Source organism: Cryptomeria japonica, chromosome 6 (genome assembly GCF_030272615.1).
Source record: "Cryptomeria japonica chromosome 6, Sugi_1.0, whole genome shotgun sequence".
Lineage (NCBI taxonomy): Eukaryota > Viridiplantae > Streptophyta > Pinopsida > Cupressales > Cupressaceae > Cryptomeria > Cryptomeria japonica.
In genome coordinates, this window is record NC_081410.1 from 63,638,994 (window position 1) to 63,654,761 (window position 15,768).

General features: G+C 35.8%; 2 protein-coding genes across 10 annotated transcripts; one reads left to right on the top strand and one right to left on the bottom strand.

Annotated features, from left to right (window-relative positions):
- Positions 1-7,394: 7,394 nt before the first annotated feature.
- LOC131064211 (heat stress transcription factor A-1a) lies at positions 7,395-10,427 on the bottom strand. Of its 8 annotated transcripts, none has more exons than XM_057998290.2 (4): positions 9,998-10,427; positions 8,977-9,918; positions 8,803-8,895; positions 7,395-8,199 (listed from the first exon to the last, which is right to left on the bottom strand). In XM_057998290.2, the coding sequence occupies exons 1-2, from the start codon at positions 10,196-10,198 to the stop codon at positions 9,163-9,165; spliced, it is 957 nt and encodes a 318-aa protein (XP_057854273.2). In that variant the 5' UTR covers positions 10,199-10,427; the 3' UTR covers positions 7,395-8,199; positions 8,803-8,895; positions 8,977-9,162. The 8 variants fall into 8 exon arrangements, with proteins under 8 accessions (XP_057854273.2, XP_057854272.2, XP_057854271.2 ...); XM_057998289.2 differs by having other exon boundaries at positions 8,799-8,895; XM_057998288.2 differs by having other exon boundaries at positions 8,794-8,895.
- Positions 10,428-11,997: 1,570 nt separating this feature from the next.
- On the top strand, positions 11,998-14,757 carry LOC131064209 (heat stress transcription factor A-1d). 2 transcript variants are annotated; one of them, XM_057998281.2, is made up of 4 exons: positions 11,998-12,432; positions 12,512-13,482; positions 13,586-13,679; positions 14,011-14,757. In XM_057998281.2, the coding sequence occupies exons 1-2, from the start codon at positions 12,229-12,231 to the stop codon at positions 13,265-13,267; spliced, it is 960 nt and encodes a 319-aa protein (XP_057854264.2). In that variant the 5' UTR covers positions 11,998-12,228; the 3' UTR covers positions 13,268-13,482; positions 13,586-13,679; positions 14,011-14,757. The 2 variants fall into 2 exon arrangements, with proteins under 2 accessions (XP_057854264.2, XP_059063136.1); XM_059207153.1 differs by having other exon boundaries at positions 13,586-14,757.
- The last annotated feature ends 1,011 nt before the right edge of the window (positions 14,758-15,768 follow it).

Here is a 15,768-nt window from a genome sequence, read left to right on the forward strand (position 1 = left end):
AGCACAATTATAAGACTGTATGGTTTTCATGGACAATCACATATATTGCCTATCAATGTTCCATTGAGATTAGGATTTGTAGAAGTTATATGGCAATTGGGTTGCATACATGAAGAAGAGCTAACAAAGAAAGGTAAAGGTACCTTCTTCCCTAATTACACTATAGTTCCTTATTTTGTAATTCTTAAAGGAGGATGGGTCCATTTTGAAAAGATTATTTGTCCTTATTGTTTGAGAGTCAACATAAAGAGGCATAGTGACCCAGAGGGTTTCTTTCAAATGTTTAGAAAAAGAATAAAAGTAACCCAGATGCCTCATTATTTTGATTTTCCAAAAGATCTAATCAGGAATGAGTTTGATTTCAATAAAAAAGAAGTCAAAAAAGAAAGATGGATATCTTATAAAAAGATGCTTGATAAAGTCCATAGGTTGGATCCAAAGTATGATACATTGATAGAGTTCAGACCATTTTATAAGAATATGGATCATTTGATGAAGTCATGCATGACTTGATGGATGAAGTGGAGCAATTAGAGATAGCAGGCGACCAAAAATTAAGAAAAGAACCTCCAAAAGTAGCAGCCCAACAAAGGCCACTGACAAAGCCTCCACAGCAAAGGCCCCAAATACAAAGAGAAACATCACCATTAGAAGGGGAGCCAGAGGAGGAGAGACCCATCCCCATGACTTCAAGAGGGAGGATTATTTATAGGAGATTAAGAGATGAAGGTGATAGTGAAAAGGAAGAAGAAATAAAGAGGAAGGGGAAGGGGATAATGGAACAAGAAAAACCCCTTGAACCTCAGCATGGGCCCCTTAAGGGGGTGGTGATTATAGATGTAGAATCTCCACATGAAAAAGAACCTTTCGCCTCATCCTTCACCTCCTCCATCTAAAAGGCAGAAAATTGACAAGCCTAAAGAACAACCTGCACTAGAACTAGAGGAGGAGAATTTGATAATTCTTACTGATGAAGAATTGCAGGATGGGATCCCATCTCCACCAAGGTCATTAGATTGGGACCTTTCTCTACTAGATATACAAGGAAAGGCCATCCAGAATATAAGAAAAGAGGCCTATGAAAAGTTTATTGAAGACGAGGCTTTTGTACAAAGCCAAGCTTTGCTGCAACTAGTGTGGAAGATGAAAATTGATGAATACAAAAGGAGATATGAAGAAAGGAAATCTCAAAGGCCGGATAAGACTGATAAGGAGAATTTAGAAGAATCATTGCTGAAGAAGGCAGAAGAATCATCAGCCAAGAAGGGGTCCTAATTTTGTCTGAGTGGGATATTGCTGATGTAGTGGCCTTTGATGTCATTAGAAAATCAGAACATCAACCATTCAATTCTGAAGGAGAGGCTAGGTTGGCATTAAAAGGATTTGAATTTGTACAAGATTATGCCACACTAGCCATTTGGTCATTAAAACAAGGGCCTAGAAGACCTGATATTAGTGATATCAACCCTAATTTGAGGGGAAGCCTAATAGTCAAGAGAGTTGTAGACACATCAAATGTGGAAGCTTCAAAGTTAACTATGGATGTGGCCAAATTGTCTCATGAGATAGCTGAAAGGGAAAAGGCAAATAAAGAAGAATGCCAAAGAAAGTATGAAAGCCTTTTTGGTGAATATAACAAGGTGCAACAAATACATGTATTGAGTTGCAATCTAAGGTTCAACTTTTGGAATAGAAAACAATTAGAAGCATCCCCTGTTGCCCCTATAACCTCTTCAATGCCTTCAACATCAATGTTTCTTCCTTTTACCCTTGTTGATGCAAAAACTCAGTGTTCTTCATTAGAGCTATTTGTTGAAGAACCAACCAGGTCAACTGATCCAACAAAGGCTCAATTGTTAGAGAAGATCATAGAATTGGAGAATAAATTAAAAGAATCAAATGATCAGTTTTCCTTTGAGCAAGGAGAGATAGTTAACTCTATACTAACTCATTTAAATGAAAAAGTTGACAACAGATTGAATCGTATTCATTCTTTATATTCTTCATTATTTAATATTCAAGGTTTTGATAAGGATAAAGAGGTGGCAATACCTTTGATGGTTACCAAGGGCAAATGAGCTTAGACTAATGTCAATGGCTTCTAAATATCATGCTGAGAGGCAACCTACACTTTAGCCATCCTATTTGTTGGTGAAGTCAATGCAAGAAGCCCAAATCCAACCAAAAAGCATAGAGAGAAAAATAAAAGAGTTGATGAGGAGTTTCAATGAGTTAATTGATACACTTCTGCCAGGGATTTTGGATGAGAATGGAATTGTCAAGCCTTTGCAGCTGTGGAAGGAAGAGGCAGAGAGAATTGTCAATACTCAAGTGGGACTAATTTGTGAGGATTTGGATACTGGTTTGCTAGAGAACAGTATGGATAAAATTGTATGCACAGGGACATTTTTTGAGTCTTTTGAAAAAGAAGCAAATCAAGTTGGTGTAAAGTATGCTCCATATAGGGAAAAAGCTGATGAGGTCATAAGTTTTAGGTGGCCATCTGATGAAGAATACAACGAATGGATCAAGACATACTTGAACAAGGAATAAAGACTGCAAACAGTTAGCTAGCCAGCTTATTGATGTGACAGTCTGGTTAACAATTTTGTCTTCGTGTAGCAGTTACCTTTTTGAAGATGAGAAACAACAAAGTGGACCTGTAACAGGATCATTTTCGGCAACAACAAGGAAGACAGAGTGCATAAAGTGTCATGATGAAGCAGTTAAAGATATTTGGTATTGATTGTGGCATTCCTCGAAAGGAATATTTTGTAACATAATTATGTATGTCCAGTCATTTTTGAATGGCAGGTGTCTCCTCTGGCCCAAAGCTTGTTTGCTCCCTTATTTTCTATAAAAGGGAATTCACGGCTAAGAGACATGGTTTCGGTTTTGAACTCTGTACTAAATTTTCTAAAATCAGAGTCATAGGTTCCATTAGTAGGTCTAGGTGCGAATGAGAAAAGTGCAAAGTCTTTTTTGCAGAGAAAAAATAGAAATGAATCTTGTGTCATATTTTTTGTAGGTTTTGAAGGACTGAATTGTATATTGTCTTATGACAGATATAGCATTTGAGTTAATGAAATAGAATCCGAACCTATTTCTCTCCATTGTATGATTCTACTATCTTTTGAATGAAATATAATCAAGGGTTTCTTTCATTCATTGTATTGTTGTGATGTATGTGATTTATGTTTATGTTGTGATCTAAGGGATCAATTAAATGCTTAAACGAAATTGTAGAGTGGTAGGGCTTGTGCAGGGATTTTGATAATTAGTATGAGTTTGGGTTATAGTAAAGATATATTATAATGCAATATATTCTTAGTTCAACATGCTATTAGATAAATTCTGTTGTAATTCATCTTACATTTCATGAATTTGACTCCCCAATGGAATAAGGCACTAGTTATAGCTTGTCTTTAGTCTTTACAGTCAATTTTGTGCTCTGTTCATCTATATTTGCTATATATTGTTGATTATCAAAATACATTTCATTTTATGTCTGTTGTTATTTGTTTTCTCCATCTCATGCTCCAATAGGTTGAGGATCACTGAAAAATTCACCATTCTTGAGCATTCTCCCTCTTTGTTGAGCTTGTATATGAGATTATTTGCTCTATTTTAGTGCGATTTGTGAGTCTGGTGCAAAGATTATTAATTCACTAAGGGATCACCCTCCTGAGTCTTGTAGAGCCCAAAGTGTAGAAGGATCTGTTGAATCCTTGTCATAGTTGGTCCAAGTTCTAGAGGATATTGATAGTTGGAATTAGCTTCTCCATAGATATTTGAAGAATCAACTTGGTTTCCGCCTTTTGCAGTGTAAACCCTTTGGGGAACCAACATCTTGTTCAAACTTGGGGTTGTTATTTTGGTCCTCAGTGCAAAAAGAAAGTGTTGTTTTTGCATTCAAGTGTGAATGGGAAGTAATGAAGAGTGGTTTTGGGGATTCTTGTGGTGGTTTTTTCTTTTTGGTGAACAGTTTTTTTTAAAATTTGGATGGTGGAGAAGGGTTTCGATCTGCATGTGTATGGAGTGAATCTTGATGAGAATTTGTGAAGGGAATTCATGAAGATTATATGGGGGTTTCATGGATTTGTTTTTGAAGACGGATTGCAATTGGAATTTCATTTTGGAGGCTTTTTGGTTCATGTGGAGGTTGTTTGTCTTCATCTTCATAGTCCTATAATTCGTTTTCCAAGTTGGAGTTTTCTTGATTTACTCTTGTTTTATGTACTTTTTCTTTTAGTAAAAGTAAAGAAATGTTTGTTTTGTATTTGTATGGTGTTTAAAATTCTTTGGAAATGTTATGGGTTCTTGCTTTGTTATTTTTTTAAATGGTTGTTTCAAGTGCTCTCATTTCACTCTTTTAAAGGACTTTTTTTGGTATTTTGTCATCTTGTGATTTTATTTTTGGTCATAGGGTCTGTATAAATACTTTTCTGAGTAGGAAAATCATCCATCTCAAATGGTTTTATGTTATATTTTTCTTTTTTGGTCATTTAGGTGTCGAGTTTTGAGCCCAAAGTCAACCCAGGGTCGTAGTCTTGTTGTTGTTGTAAAAGTGCTATAACAATAGGTATATGTGCTAAAAGACGTATCATATGCACTAAAAAATAAGTTATATGCATTAGAAGACTTAACATATGCACCATTTCATTAAGCATATGTGCTATTTCATAGTTTTTCTTTTCGGTTGTGGTTTTGGGGTTCATGTCAGTCCAAGTGGGACCAGAGGCTTGGTTTTGGGTTTGTTACTCTCTATTGTGCTTTTCTAGAGCCTGTATGATAGCTTATGATGGATTCATGTGTTTCTTTTCATTTTCATGTGTTCGTTCATAATAGTTTATTGATTATGCATTCATGATGATGCTATGAGAGCAATTGGTATTAAGTATTGAGTTATGGAACCAATGATTTGTGATTCTATGATGTTTCATGTTATCATGTATGTGTGATTCGTTGTAAGAACCCTAGGTTTTAGGAGCATATTAGGGGGAGTGGCTCTCAAGTGGGTGCCAAGGCCCTAAAGTGGCTACTAGGGAATCTCATTAAGAGTTGGATTAATCATGTGATAACATTAAATTAAATGAATTAAGGGATAGGCAAAACACACATTAATAAGATAATTGTTGGTTCCCCACTCATGACTTAGAGTGCTCATTTAGACTTAGGATGAGATTGGGAAGGCTTGTATGGCATATCAAGTTTTCTTGCCTCCATGGAAGGATCATTTGGTTTCATGTGTGTAGTTAAATGGGCGTTGAGGTTTAGAGTTTGTAGAGGAGTCAAACCGCCAAGGAAACCCTTGTTGATGGCATGTGATGACACTCTTCCTTATGTGTTTCCTAGGACCTTAACCCTTATGTTGTGTGAAAGCCTCTGGTGAGTTGTGCTTTTTGGTTGAGTCTATGTCTGTGGAGTTTCAGTCTTTCAATATGTTTTTGTCTTTGTGAGTGTTTGTTTTCTCTTGGATGTATAGGTGTCTGCCTAGGTCAAGTGATGTGTGTGGGGCCTTATGTCATTCTCTGAAGCATGGGGGTGGACCTTTTTGTTCCACATGGATGGGTGGTTGATGTTTTCTTCCATTGGGATATCTGGTGGTTTGTACATGTGCTTGATGGATGGTTCTTTTTCTTTTTTAGTTCCAGTGTTGCATGGTTTAAAATGCATATTAATTCTCTGATGTATGTAAGATATTCATCTTTGTACTTTGTAATTGGATATCATTTGTATGAGTAATGTATCATGATACTCTCATTGGAGAGATTGGTGTAAAATTGTAATGCAAATTATGCATAGGATGTAAGATGTAATGTAATGATGTTATCATATGCTTGATGTTTGCGGTGTTGGTACCGACTATATTTTAAGAGTGAATGTATTCATTATGATTGAAAGATTTAATAGCGTAGGAACATCTGGTATTAGTGTTTAGAATGAATGTAGTATCTTACAAGTGTTAAATATGTTATATCTCATGGTTGTCTTTCTATGTTTTATATGAGCACTTTCTTATGCTATGTGCAGTGATTAGTCATTAGTTTAAGTAGAAGATGTTTCATGTACCTATATAGTTGTTGCATTATCAATAATGACGTTAGGATAACTTAGAGCACGTAAGTTAGACGTTATGAGTTTACTTCCACTTGTGCTTTAGTGTTATGTAATCATGATAATTGAAATGTATGAATTTCCTTTGAGTTTAATGTGATGTATCATTTAAAAAAAAGTTCTCTCTCAAATGTTTAGTTGGTTAGTTAGTTAGTGTTGTCCTCTGGGGTTTCTTGGCTAGCATTACAAGTCCCAAACTTAATTAAGAAAAAACTCAAAGGAAATTGATAAATAACTAGATTATAATATAGCACAAAGATCATTAATTTGTTAGAACTTTATTAGTAACAAACAATAAGTTTGCACAATCTATGTGATAGTAATCAACTACTTCTAGATTAGAATGTGTAAAGTTTTGCATCAACGTTTTGGATCACACTCTGTGATCTATCATCATGATTAAAATAGTTAGAGAGCATGCAAAAGTGAAAAAATCAATTCTATATGCTCTCTAACTATTTTCATTCTGATAATAGATCACAAAATGTGATCCAAAACATTGATGCAAAAATTTACACGCAATCTAATTCAAAAGCAACTGATTACTACTTAATCATTAATTTGTTATAATTTTATTAATAATTAATGAACTAAATAGCTCTCCATAAGAACTCATCATCCAAGTTAAGATTGAGTGAAGTTTGAAATGTTAAAGTTAATTTATATCCTACATAAGCTACACGCACTCCTCGAATATGGAACCGTTAGATAGTTGTCGCTGAGAGCCTTCACGTTGTTCGACCACTCTCACTATAATCTACCATCAGAAGTCTGAACTCTTTTGTGGAGTGATGTGTCTTAGTAAATACTGTGAGCATTAAAGGCTAATCATTTTGATCATTGAATTTCTCTTTCTTTAGTAATCAGGTCGTGATCTCTCATAAGTGAGAAACCCTTTTTGTTCAGTGGGTGTGACTGAGTATCAAAGGCTGAGCATTGCCCAATCAAATTTATTTTATTTTCTCTACGGATGGAATCAAATCTTCTATCAGCGATTCACGTCTGATGACTTTTCTTCATCTTCTCATAGTTCGAGCTCGTAGTGTACCGTCATCTCCTGTAATTTCAGTGTGATCAGTTAATAAATGAGACTCTTTCTGCGTACAATGTTGGAATCTGCCTCGAGAATACAACATAATACATTCAGCATTACTCTTCCCTCTCTCCCAGCATGCTGCTGTGACCAGTACTGCAACACCTACCATAAAGTGAAAAAATGCAGAAAAAATGCAGAACATGTAATGTACTTATGATTCAGTTGGAGAAAGACATGCAAATCAAAAGGAATCTTTCTCGCTCATTACAGAAATAATATTTCAATCACCAACCAAAAACCATCAATTCACATTGCCCACCATATTACATCCATACCACAGGCTTTGAGAGCGGACTATCTTCCTTCAAATAAAACCTCAAATAAGCTTTCTTATTCTTTAGGTTACAAAAGCTCTTGACAAATAAACATATCGAGAGAAGTAGGTCTCCACAAATTTTTGAACCACAAACTAACATTTTAATCAATTATAACTAACACAAAATATGCAATATGGGCAAAACATGCCCCTGAGTTTGTGCAAATTGTCATGCACTCAATCTCCTGCATCAGTAGCCTGAATGGTCATATCCGTCTTCCATTCAGACACATATGTCTCAGCAAGGCAGAGTATTCCTGCAGATACATACCGCAAGAAACCTTGTATAAGTAGAGGCAATGACTGATGGTGCTTACAAAAGAAATATATGAAGCATTCCTATACGGTACTCTGTTCCTAGGACCATATATAATACAATTTTTGCCCCAAGCACTACTCTGCTTTAAAGAGAAAAAAAACTATGCAACATGAAAGAGAGAGGAAATCCGAAATATATCCTGTAAGACTTGATGTGTATTGATTGCTGTGGCATTATTAATCTTTGGATCTCCAATCTCCATGATATTTCTAAAATCTGTGCCTGGCACCTGATACTTAGCTACTCCCCATAATCCTAAGCGGCAAGCTTCAGTCTCCTTGGGTTCTAATAATTCCTTGAAGCTTCGGTATATGCAGGTTCTTTCTACCCTGCTCTGCTACATTGTTGAAGCTTCAGAACAAAAGAATGTAGTTATCAATGAAAAGCATGTTGAGAAAGGAGAATTTGTTAGATGCAGAACTACAAATGAAAGACAGGACTATCAAGATGTATGATTCTATATCACAGCACATGGTATAGATATGTGATAACATACAAGCAGTTGGGACACTCCAAAATAAAGCAAAGTAGCCACTCAATGATAATACATCATATCTCAACTTGAGATCTACCGTGCAAGGATCATTTGCAGCTACTGCCAGAAAGAATCAAATTTGAACTTACACTATTTTCTTGACACTATTAAAAAAAACCACCGTGCACAGCAATTTACAAGAATTATAGGCAATTTATGGTCATAATACATCCTGAATTCTACAGTTTGGATTTCTATACCATTTGTGGTCTTTACGAAATAGGCAAGAAACATTTTCCACGTTTATTTTTCCACATAATGTCCAGATACTATATATAGATCTAAATTCTAAAGAAAATGACCTTAAAAACTAAAAATTAAAAATTAAAAAAAGCTTCTAAATTATAGAAATTTGAACATGAAAATTAGATCAGGAACATACAAACATAAACCAGCAACAGAATAGAGACCTCACATACAGCCAATTTGTCAAATGTGTTAAAACTGGGACCACTGATCTGCAAACTGCTGCTGCTGCACTGTTTTATTTGACATTAAATATACTTGTTCACCTGTCATAGGACAAACAAACATGTAAGATACCTATTACTACAGACCATAATAGGCTACTTCACCAATGATGAGCCACCCACCGAAATACTGTAGAATTCCTTCAACCAACTGTAAAGATGGCCCTCAAAGAATGTTTAGGACGGCCTAACTAATTCATTAATTATATGATCAATATAATTCATCTGATCATTTCACTGAGACACAGAATATCTAACAATAATACATCCCTTTGCTGACCCTGCTTTACAGTTGGTGAATTGGCCTTCCTAGATGAACATGTCGTCCCATAGAACACCATCCAAATTAGCCATACCCAAATAATTTCCTTCGCAAGCCACATCGATCTCATACTCGGATTTTTCAGGGCAAGTCCCAAATTGCTGATTTACTAGTGAAGGAGTAGCCATCAATTCAGCTTCAGTTCCAGAGTCAATCTGAGACATATCTGTTGGGGAATATTGTAAGCCATCCACAATCAATCCATTTCTTCTAAGCCAAGTATCCGCAAACCCATCAACAGTCGGAGCATTTGTACTCATCACAAACCCATCTGCAGTCGAAGCATTTGAGCTCGACCCATCCGATTCCAATTGAAGTCTGGTTTCCTTGTGCTCATCATAGGTTAAGCACCTCCTTTTCTTACCATCACTGATGCTTGCCCTGCTCTGAAGCCTCTGTGTGATAAAACTCGGATTCTCAACAACTGCGCCCAGAAATGAGAGAATCTGCTGAGGTCTGCGCTCTGTCAAATCCAAGCGCCTCTTCAAATCCCCCATCTCTCTATCAATGCTTTCCTGCTCCTCCTTCAGCTGAACAACCTCCAAAGCAATGGTGTCCTCGTCCCTCTGAAGCCTCTGGAATTCCTCTTTCAAATCGTATTTCACACCTAATTGACTGCCCAGTCCCTGAGAGTGGTGATGACTAGCCCTCCTTCGACGAATACAGTGGAGTAACTGCTTTTGCCCTCGCAGAAAGTATTCGTGTGCAAATTCCCATCTATCAGCATCCACTTTACGAAATCCCTGTGCCATTCAAAGAGAAATCAAGAAACCCAGAGAAAGGGAAACTATAAAAGCACAAGAGCAGGTCATGGGCACTCACATATGTGTTGAGCTGTCGAACAAAGCTAGAGAAATTGCAGTGTTTGAAGTAGCGAGGGAGCAAATGGAGAGAGAAATGATGGGGATCCTTCACCAGAAAGCTGTTATTTCCCGCGCTCCATGATACAACATCGTCAGTTGAAGGATCTCCTAACATTTCATATGTCTTTGTAATAAATGGGGTTGCACTATTTCTCTCCATTATTATCTTTTCCAGTAGCTAGTCTTCCCTGATTCCTTCCCATGACGTCCCTGACGGGCGGCCTCTTAACCTTTTTATACAGGTACAGCAAAAGACGGCGGCATGCATGTCAAAGGAAATTCTCGTACTTTCCAGAAATTTTATTTTTCTTCGCCCGACTGTATCGTGGTTATTTCATCCGCGTGAGATTTCTTTCTGGTTCAATGGTGAATGCAATATTTTCTTTTTTATTTTTCAAAAACAGAGACTATTGATCAGTTTTATACATGGAGATGACGTGGAAAAAGTTGAAATAAAATTGATACAGCTGGCATTTTGATAGGAGGTATTTCCAAGTTAAATTTTAGCAATATTTTTTCTACGGTTGATTTTTTTTAATGGAGAAATCAGCAATTCGATTCATACATTCCATGGGCGCGTCATAGTTTTTCATTACATTACATCTTAGAAATAAATAGTTAATGGTTTTTAGTTTTTAATTACAATATACGTTCGAAATAAATAGTTTTTCATATTCAAATTTTTAATCATATGAAAAATAATATAAATTTTATGTAAAATTTTGAATCAATTATTAGCAGAATAGAAACTATTACAAGAATTTAATTTTTTTTTATAATAATCTTTATATATTAAAATAATCAAATGTTTTCTTCATTTGAATATAATTTCTTATAAAAAAGAAGCGGTTCTTATTGTAAAGCAACAAAAAAAATTACATTTAAAATTCATGTAAATATTGAGTACCTTGAATGACCCCTTTATACTACTCTAACTTGATAAAGGAATATTTGACCTAAGTCCACATAGACATGAACTCCTTGAAAACAAAGATCATTCACCATTTTTTTCCCATTTCCAAATGACTTCATGAACAATTTGTTATAGCCTACTATCATGACATCACTTAAAAACTATCCTCTTCCTAGTGAAATCACTTGTAGAAGACTTACAAAACACATTTTTTCAATAAAAGTTTTGTTTCTACAAGTATTTAGCAAGACCTATCTTCATCTACAAAAGGCCAACCGATTTTTTTTCTCATTAGAAATGTTCAACCACATATTAAACTTCACAAGAGTTCCCATAGCATGTCCCAATGGTTGTTCTTACGACCACCGTTTCCTTTCACACTTATCATCTAGGAGAACATGTTTTGCTAGTACTTCAATTTTATTTTTGCTAAGCATGAAAGTGTGTAGAACCACACCATTTGATTGGAATGTAAGTGTGGTCTTGTCATAACCTCTCAAATTCTCTTAGTTGCCATTAGACTATAATTGTTTATCCAACTTTCCAAAAAAAATTTTAAATATCTCTAATACTAACTCAAAGCATACATTATAACACCTTCAAAATATGCTAAAATCGATCTAACTACTTCAATTATACTTTATATCTCTTTTTACATTTATATTTCTTGAGTCTATTATTTATCTAAGATTTAATTATGTTATATAATTTATTATTAATTATCTCCATATATATTTGTAAAAATGGTTTTCCTTTTTATAATAATTAAATTTTACAATTCGAAATTTGAATTGTATAATAAATTTAGTATAATTTATCACCAATCAATTTTATTTTATTTTACGTATAAAAATTAATTATAAAAAAATATAAAGACCATAAAATGATAATTAAATCATCAATAATAATTTTGAAAGAAATATCTTTTCCTAAAACCACATCCTACTAAAAACGGCTCTAAACCACCTCATCTCACATATAAAAATATAATAATAAATAATCTTATATTCTAATTTTCAATTAAATAATAGGTCAAATATGCATCCAGAAGCACCATGGAACCAAGAAAAATATCTTCCGCGGCACTGCGAAGTAACAACGAAATGCTCAGGAAAAGGAAAACAGAAGGAAAGAAATTTCTGGATTTTACTAGAATTTCCCCTTGACATGGATGCCACCGTCTTTTGCTACACATTTAAGAAGATTAGGAGGCGGCGGAGAGGGGCGTCGCTTACAGAATTGAGACCAAGAAAGAAAAAATTAGCTACTTAGAGTAGATGATGGAAGCAAACAGAGCAACCCCATTTCTAACAAAGATATACGCCATTGTTGACGATTCCTCCACAGACAATGTTGTGTCATGGAGCGCAGGAAATAACAGCTTCCTGGTGAAAGATCCCCACGATTTTTCTCTTCATTTGCTCCCTCGCTACTTCAAACACTGCAACTTCTCCAGCTTCGTTCGACAGCTCAACACATATGTGAGTGTCCATAATTTTCTCATATGCTTTTATACTACCCCTTTCTCTGGTTTACTTGACTGTTTCTTTAATGGCACAGGGATTTCGTAAAGTGGATGCTGATAGATGGGAGTTTGCACACGAATTCTTTCTGCGAGGGCAAAAGCAGTTACTCCATTGTATTCGTCGAAGGAGGTCCAGTCATCACCATTCTCAGGGGCTGGGCAGTCAATTGGGTGCACAATATGATTTGGAAGAGGAATTCCAGAGGCTTCAGAAGGATGAGAACGCTATTGCTTTGGAAGTTGTTCAGCTGAAGGAGGAGCAGGAAAGCATTGATAGGGAGATGAGGGATTTGAAGAGGCGCCTGGATTTGACAGAGCGCAGACCTCAGCAGATTCTCTCATTTCTAGCCGCAGTTGTTAAAAATCCGAGTTTAATCACTCAGAGGCTTCGAAGTAGGCCAAGCCTTGGTGATGGTAACAAGAGGAAACGCTTGCCCTATGCTGAGCACAAGGAAAACAGACCTAAATTGGAATTGGATGGGTTAAGCACAAATACTTCGATTGCAGATGGGCTTGTGCCCAGTACAAACGCTCCTGTTGCAGATCAGTTTGAGGATACTGGACTGAAAAGAAATGGATCGATAGTGGACGGCTTTGAATATTCTCCAACAGATATGCCCCAAATTGACTTTGAGACTACAGCTGAGTTTATGGCTACTTCTTCACTAATAAATCAGAACTTAGAGAATCGCACTCTAAAGTCCGAGTTTGAGATCGATGTGAGTTGTGAAGGGGATGATTTGGGCATAAGTAATTTTGATGGTATTTTGTGGGACGAGTTATTCATTTAGGGAGCTCAATTCACCAACTATAAAGCTGGATCAGAAAGGGGAAGCACTATTGCCAAATATCCAGTCTCTTAGTTAAATGATCTGATGAGTCATTGAGTTCTATTGATAGTGTAATGAAATAGTTAGGTCGTCATAAATATTCATTAAGGAGCATCTCTGCTGTCAGTTGAAGGATTTCTAGAGGTTCAGCGCCTGCTTTATGCTTGCTCAAGCAGGTAGTAGTAAGTACAATTATATGTGTCTGTATCATCATTGCTGAAGCAGTTTATTATGGTTTGTAGTACTAGGTGTCTTACATGTTTGTCTGTCCTCTGACAGGTGAACGAGTATATTTCATGTCGATTAAAACAATGCAGCAGCAGCAGTTTGCAGGATAGTGGTCTCAGTTTTAAGAGCATTTGACGAAATAGATGTATGTTTGTGGTCAGCATTCTGCTGCTGGTTCATGCTTGTATGATTGCCTGATTTCATTTTCATTTTCAAATATGCATCTACTTATTTTTTTAAATTCTATTGATCCTATGCCTGTGATTTAGAAGGGTTTTATTGAATCATTCTGTTTAGAATTTAGATCTCAGGTTATGATGTCTTGTGATTTATGATTGCTTAGTGGCTATTTTGGGTTATTTTGGAGTGTGCAATTGCTTATATGTGGGTACATTTATATACCATGTACTGCATCTGACAAATTATTCTTTTGCAACATATGCTTGTCACTGATGACTATATTCTTTGTTCTTAAGTTCTAGTAATGTGGCAGAGCAGGGTAGAAGGAACCTGCAGATACTGAAGCTGCAAGGAATTAATAGAACCCCAAAAGACCGAAACTTACCACTTAAGGTTATACGGGGTTACTAAGTATCAGATGTTAGCCACGGGCTTGGAGATCCGAAGACTTATAATGTCACAGCAAACTATACCTATCAACCCTTGGAGGATATATTTCCTTACCTTTTCATTTTGCATAGTTTTTCTTATCTTTCAAGCAGGAATTGAGTAGTATATACAGTTTACAATAGATATCTCTTTCTTTAAGTCACAATCAATGATAAAATAATGTCTTTTGTAGGCACCCACAGCCATACCCTCTACTTATAAAAAATTTCTTGTGGTATGTGTCTGCAGGAATTCTGTGCCTCACTTAGACATATATATCCGAATGGGAGTGGAAGACATATATGAATATTAAGGTTATTGATGAATGAGATCGAGAGCTTCGGAATTTGCACAAATTACACATTTTGTGTTAGTCACACTTGAATAAATAATTAGTTTGTGGTTCAGAAATTTGTGGGGACCTGTATTTCCCTCAATATATTAGTCAAGAGTTCTTGTAACTTAAAGAATAAGAAAGCAAATTTGAGGTATTAGATGAAAGAAGATAGTCCACTTTCAAAGCCTGTGGTATGTATGGTGAAATGATGATTTTTGTATGGTGATTATGCTATTTTTTTTTTGTAATGAATGACATGGATTTTTTTTGGTTTGTATTTCTGTGTCTGGCTCCAATTGAATTATAAGAACATTGCATGTGCTGTCCTCTTTCATTTTATGGCATTCCAGCAGTATTAACAGAAGCATGTTGAGAGAGAGAATAGTGCAGATTACAGTGAGTTATTCTCTACTTAGTTTTCAACATTGTGCAAATAGTGTGTTATATTTATTATTGACAGATCATACTGAAATTACAGGAGATAATGGCATTCTAATATCTTAAACAATGTGAAGATGCAGCAAAGGCATCACCTGTGAATCTAACTGATAGAAGAGATTATGATTCTAGACATAGAGAAAAACAAAAGAAACTTCATTATGGGCTCAGATTTTGCCACTCAAACCCAGATCACTGAAGTTGCTGGATTTTATAATATGATTGAACAATGTGAAAATGCAAGAAATCATCAATGGTCTGATACAAAAAAAGTTTTTAAACAATTGAGGTAGAAATAAAAGAAATTCTACCATGTGGTGATCAGTCTTTACTACTCACAATACTTTGTCACATCGCTCCACAAAAAAGATCAGACTTATGATAATAAGATCACAATGATACTATTTTCAATATGGTCGAACAATATGAAGACTTTAGGAAATCCATCGAATACAAATGCACTGAAATAATCAAGAGATTCAGCTCAATCGCTGGAGAAGACAACAAGGCAATAAGATTTTAATCAAGAAGATTAAGATTGAATTTTATATCACTTGGCAAAACCAAGTTGCAAAAAGTTAGGGACACTGGGGTGATGGGTTTTGTTGTGATGTATTCACACATCGTCCCATTGCAAATGGGGACCTCTGCTTTTTGCTTTCTAGGGTTTGTTTTCGGTGTCTCTAGGGTTTTGTCTGTTAGGCTTTGCATTTTGAGTGATGTCAAGGGGATCGCTGGATAGTAGGCTCTGCTTGAGATAGGATGAGTCAGTGGATGCTCCAAGTTAGGGTTTCCTTCAAGGTCTTCCTTAGGCTTAGTATTGCTAGTGGTGTCCTGTTTGAGTCCGAGG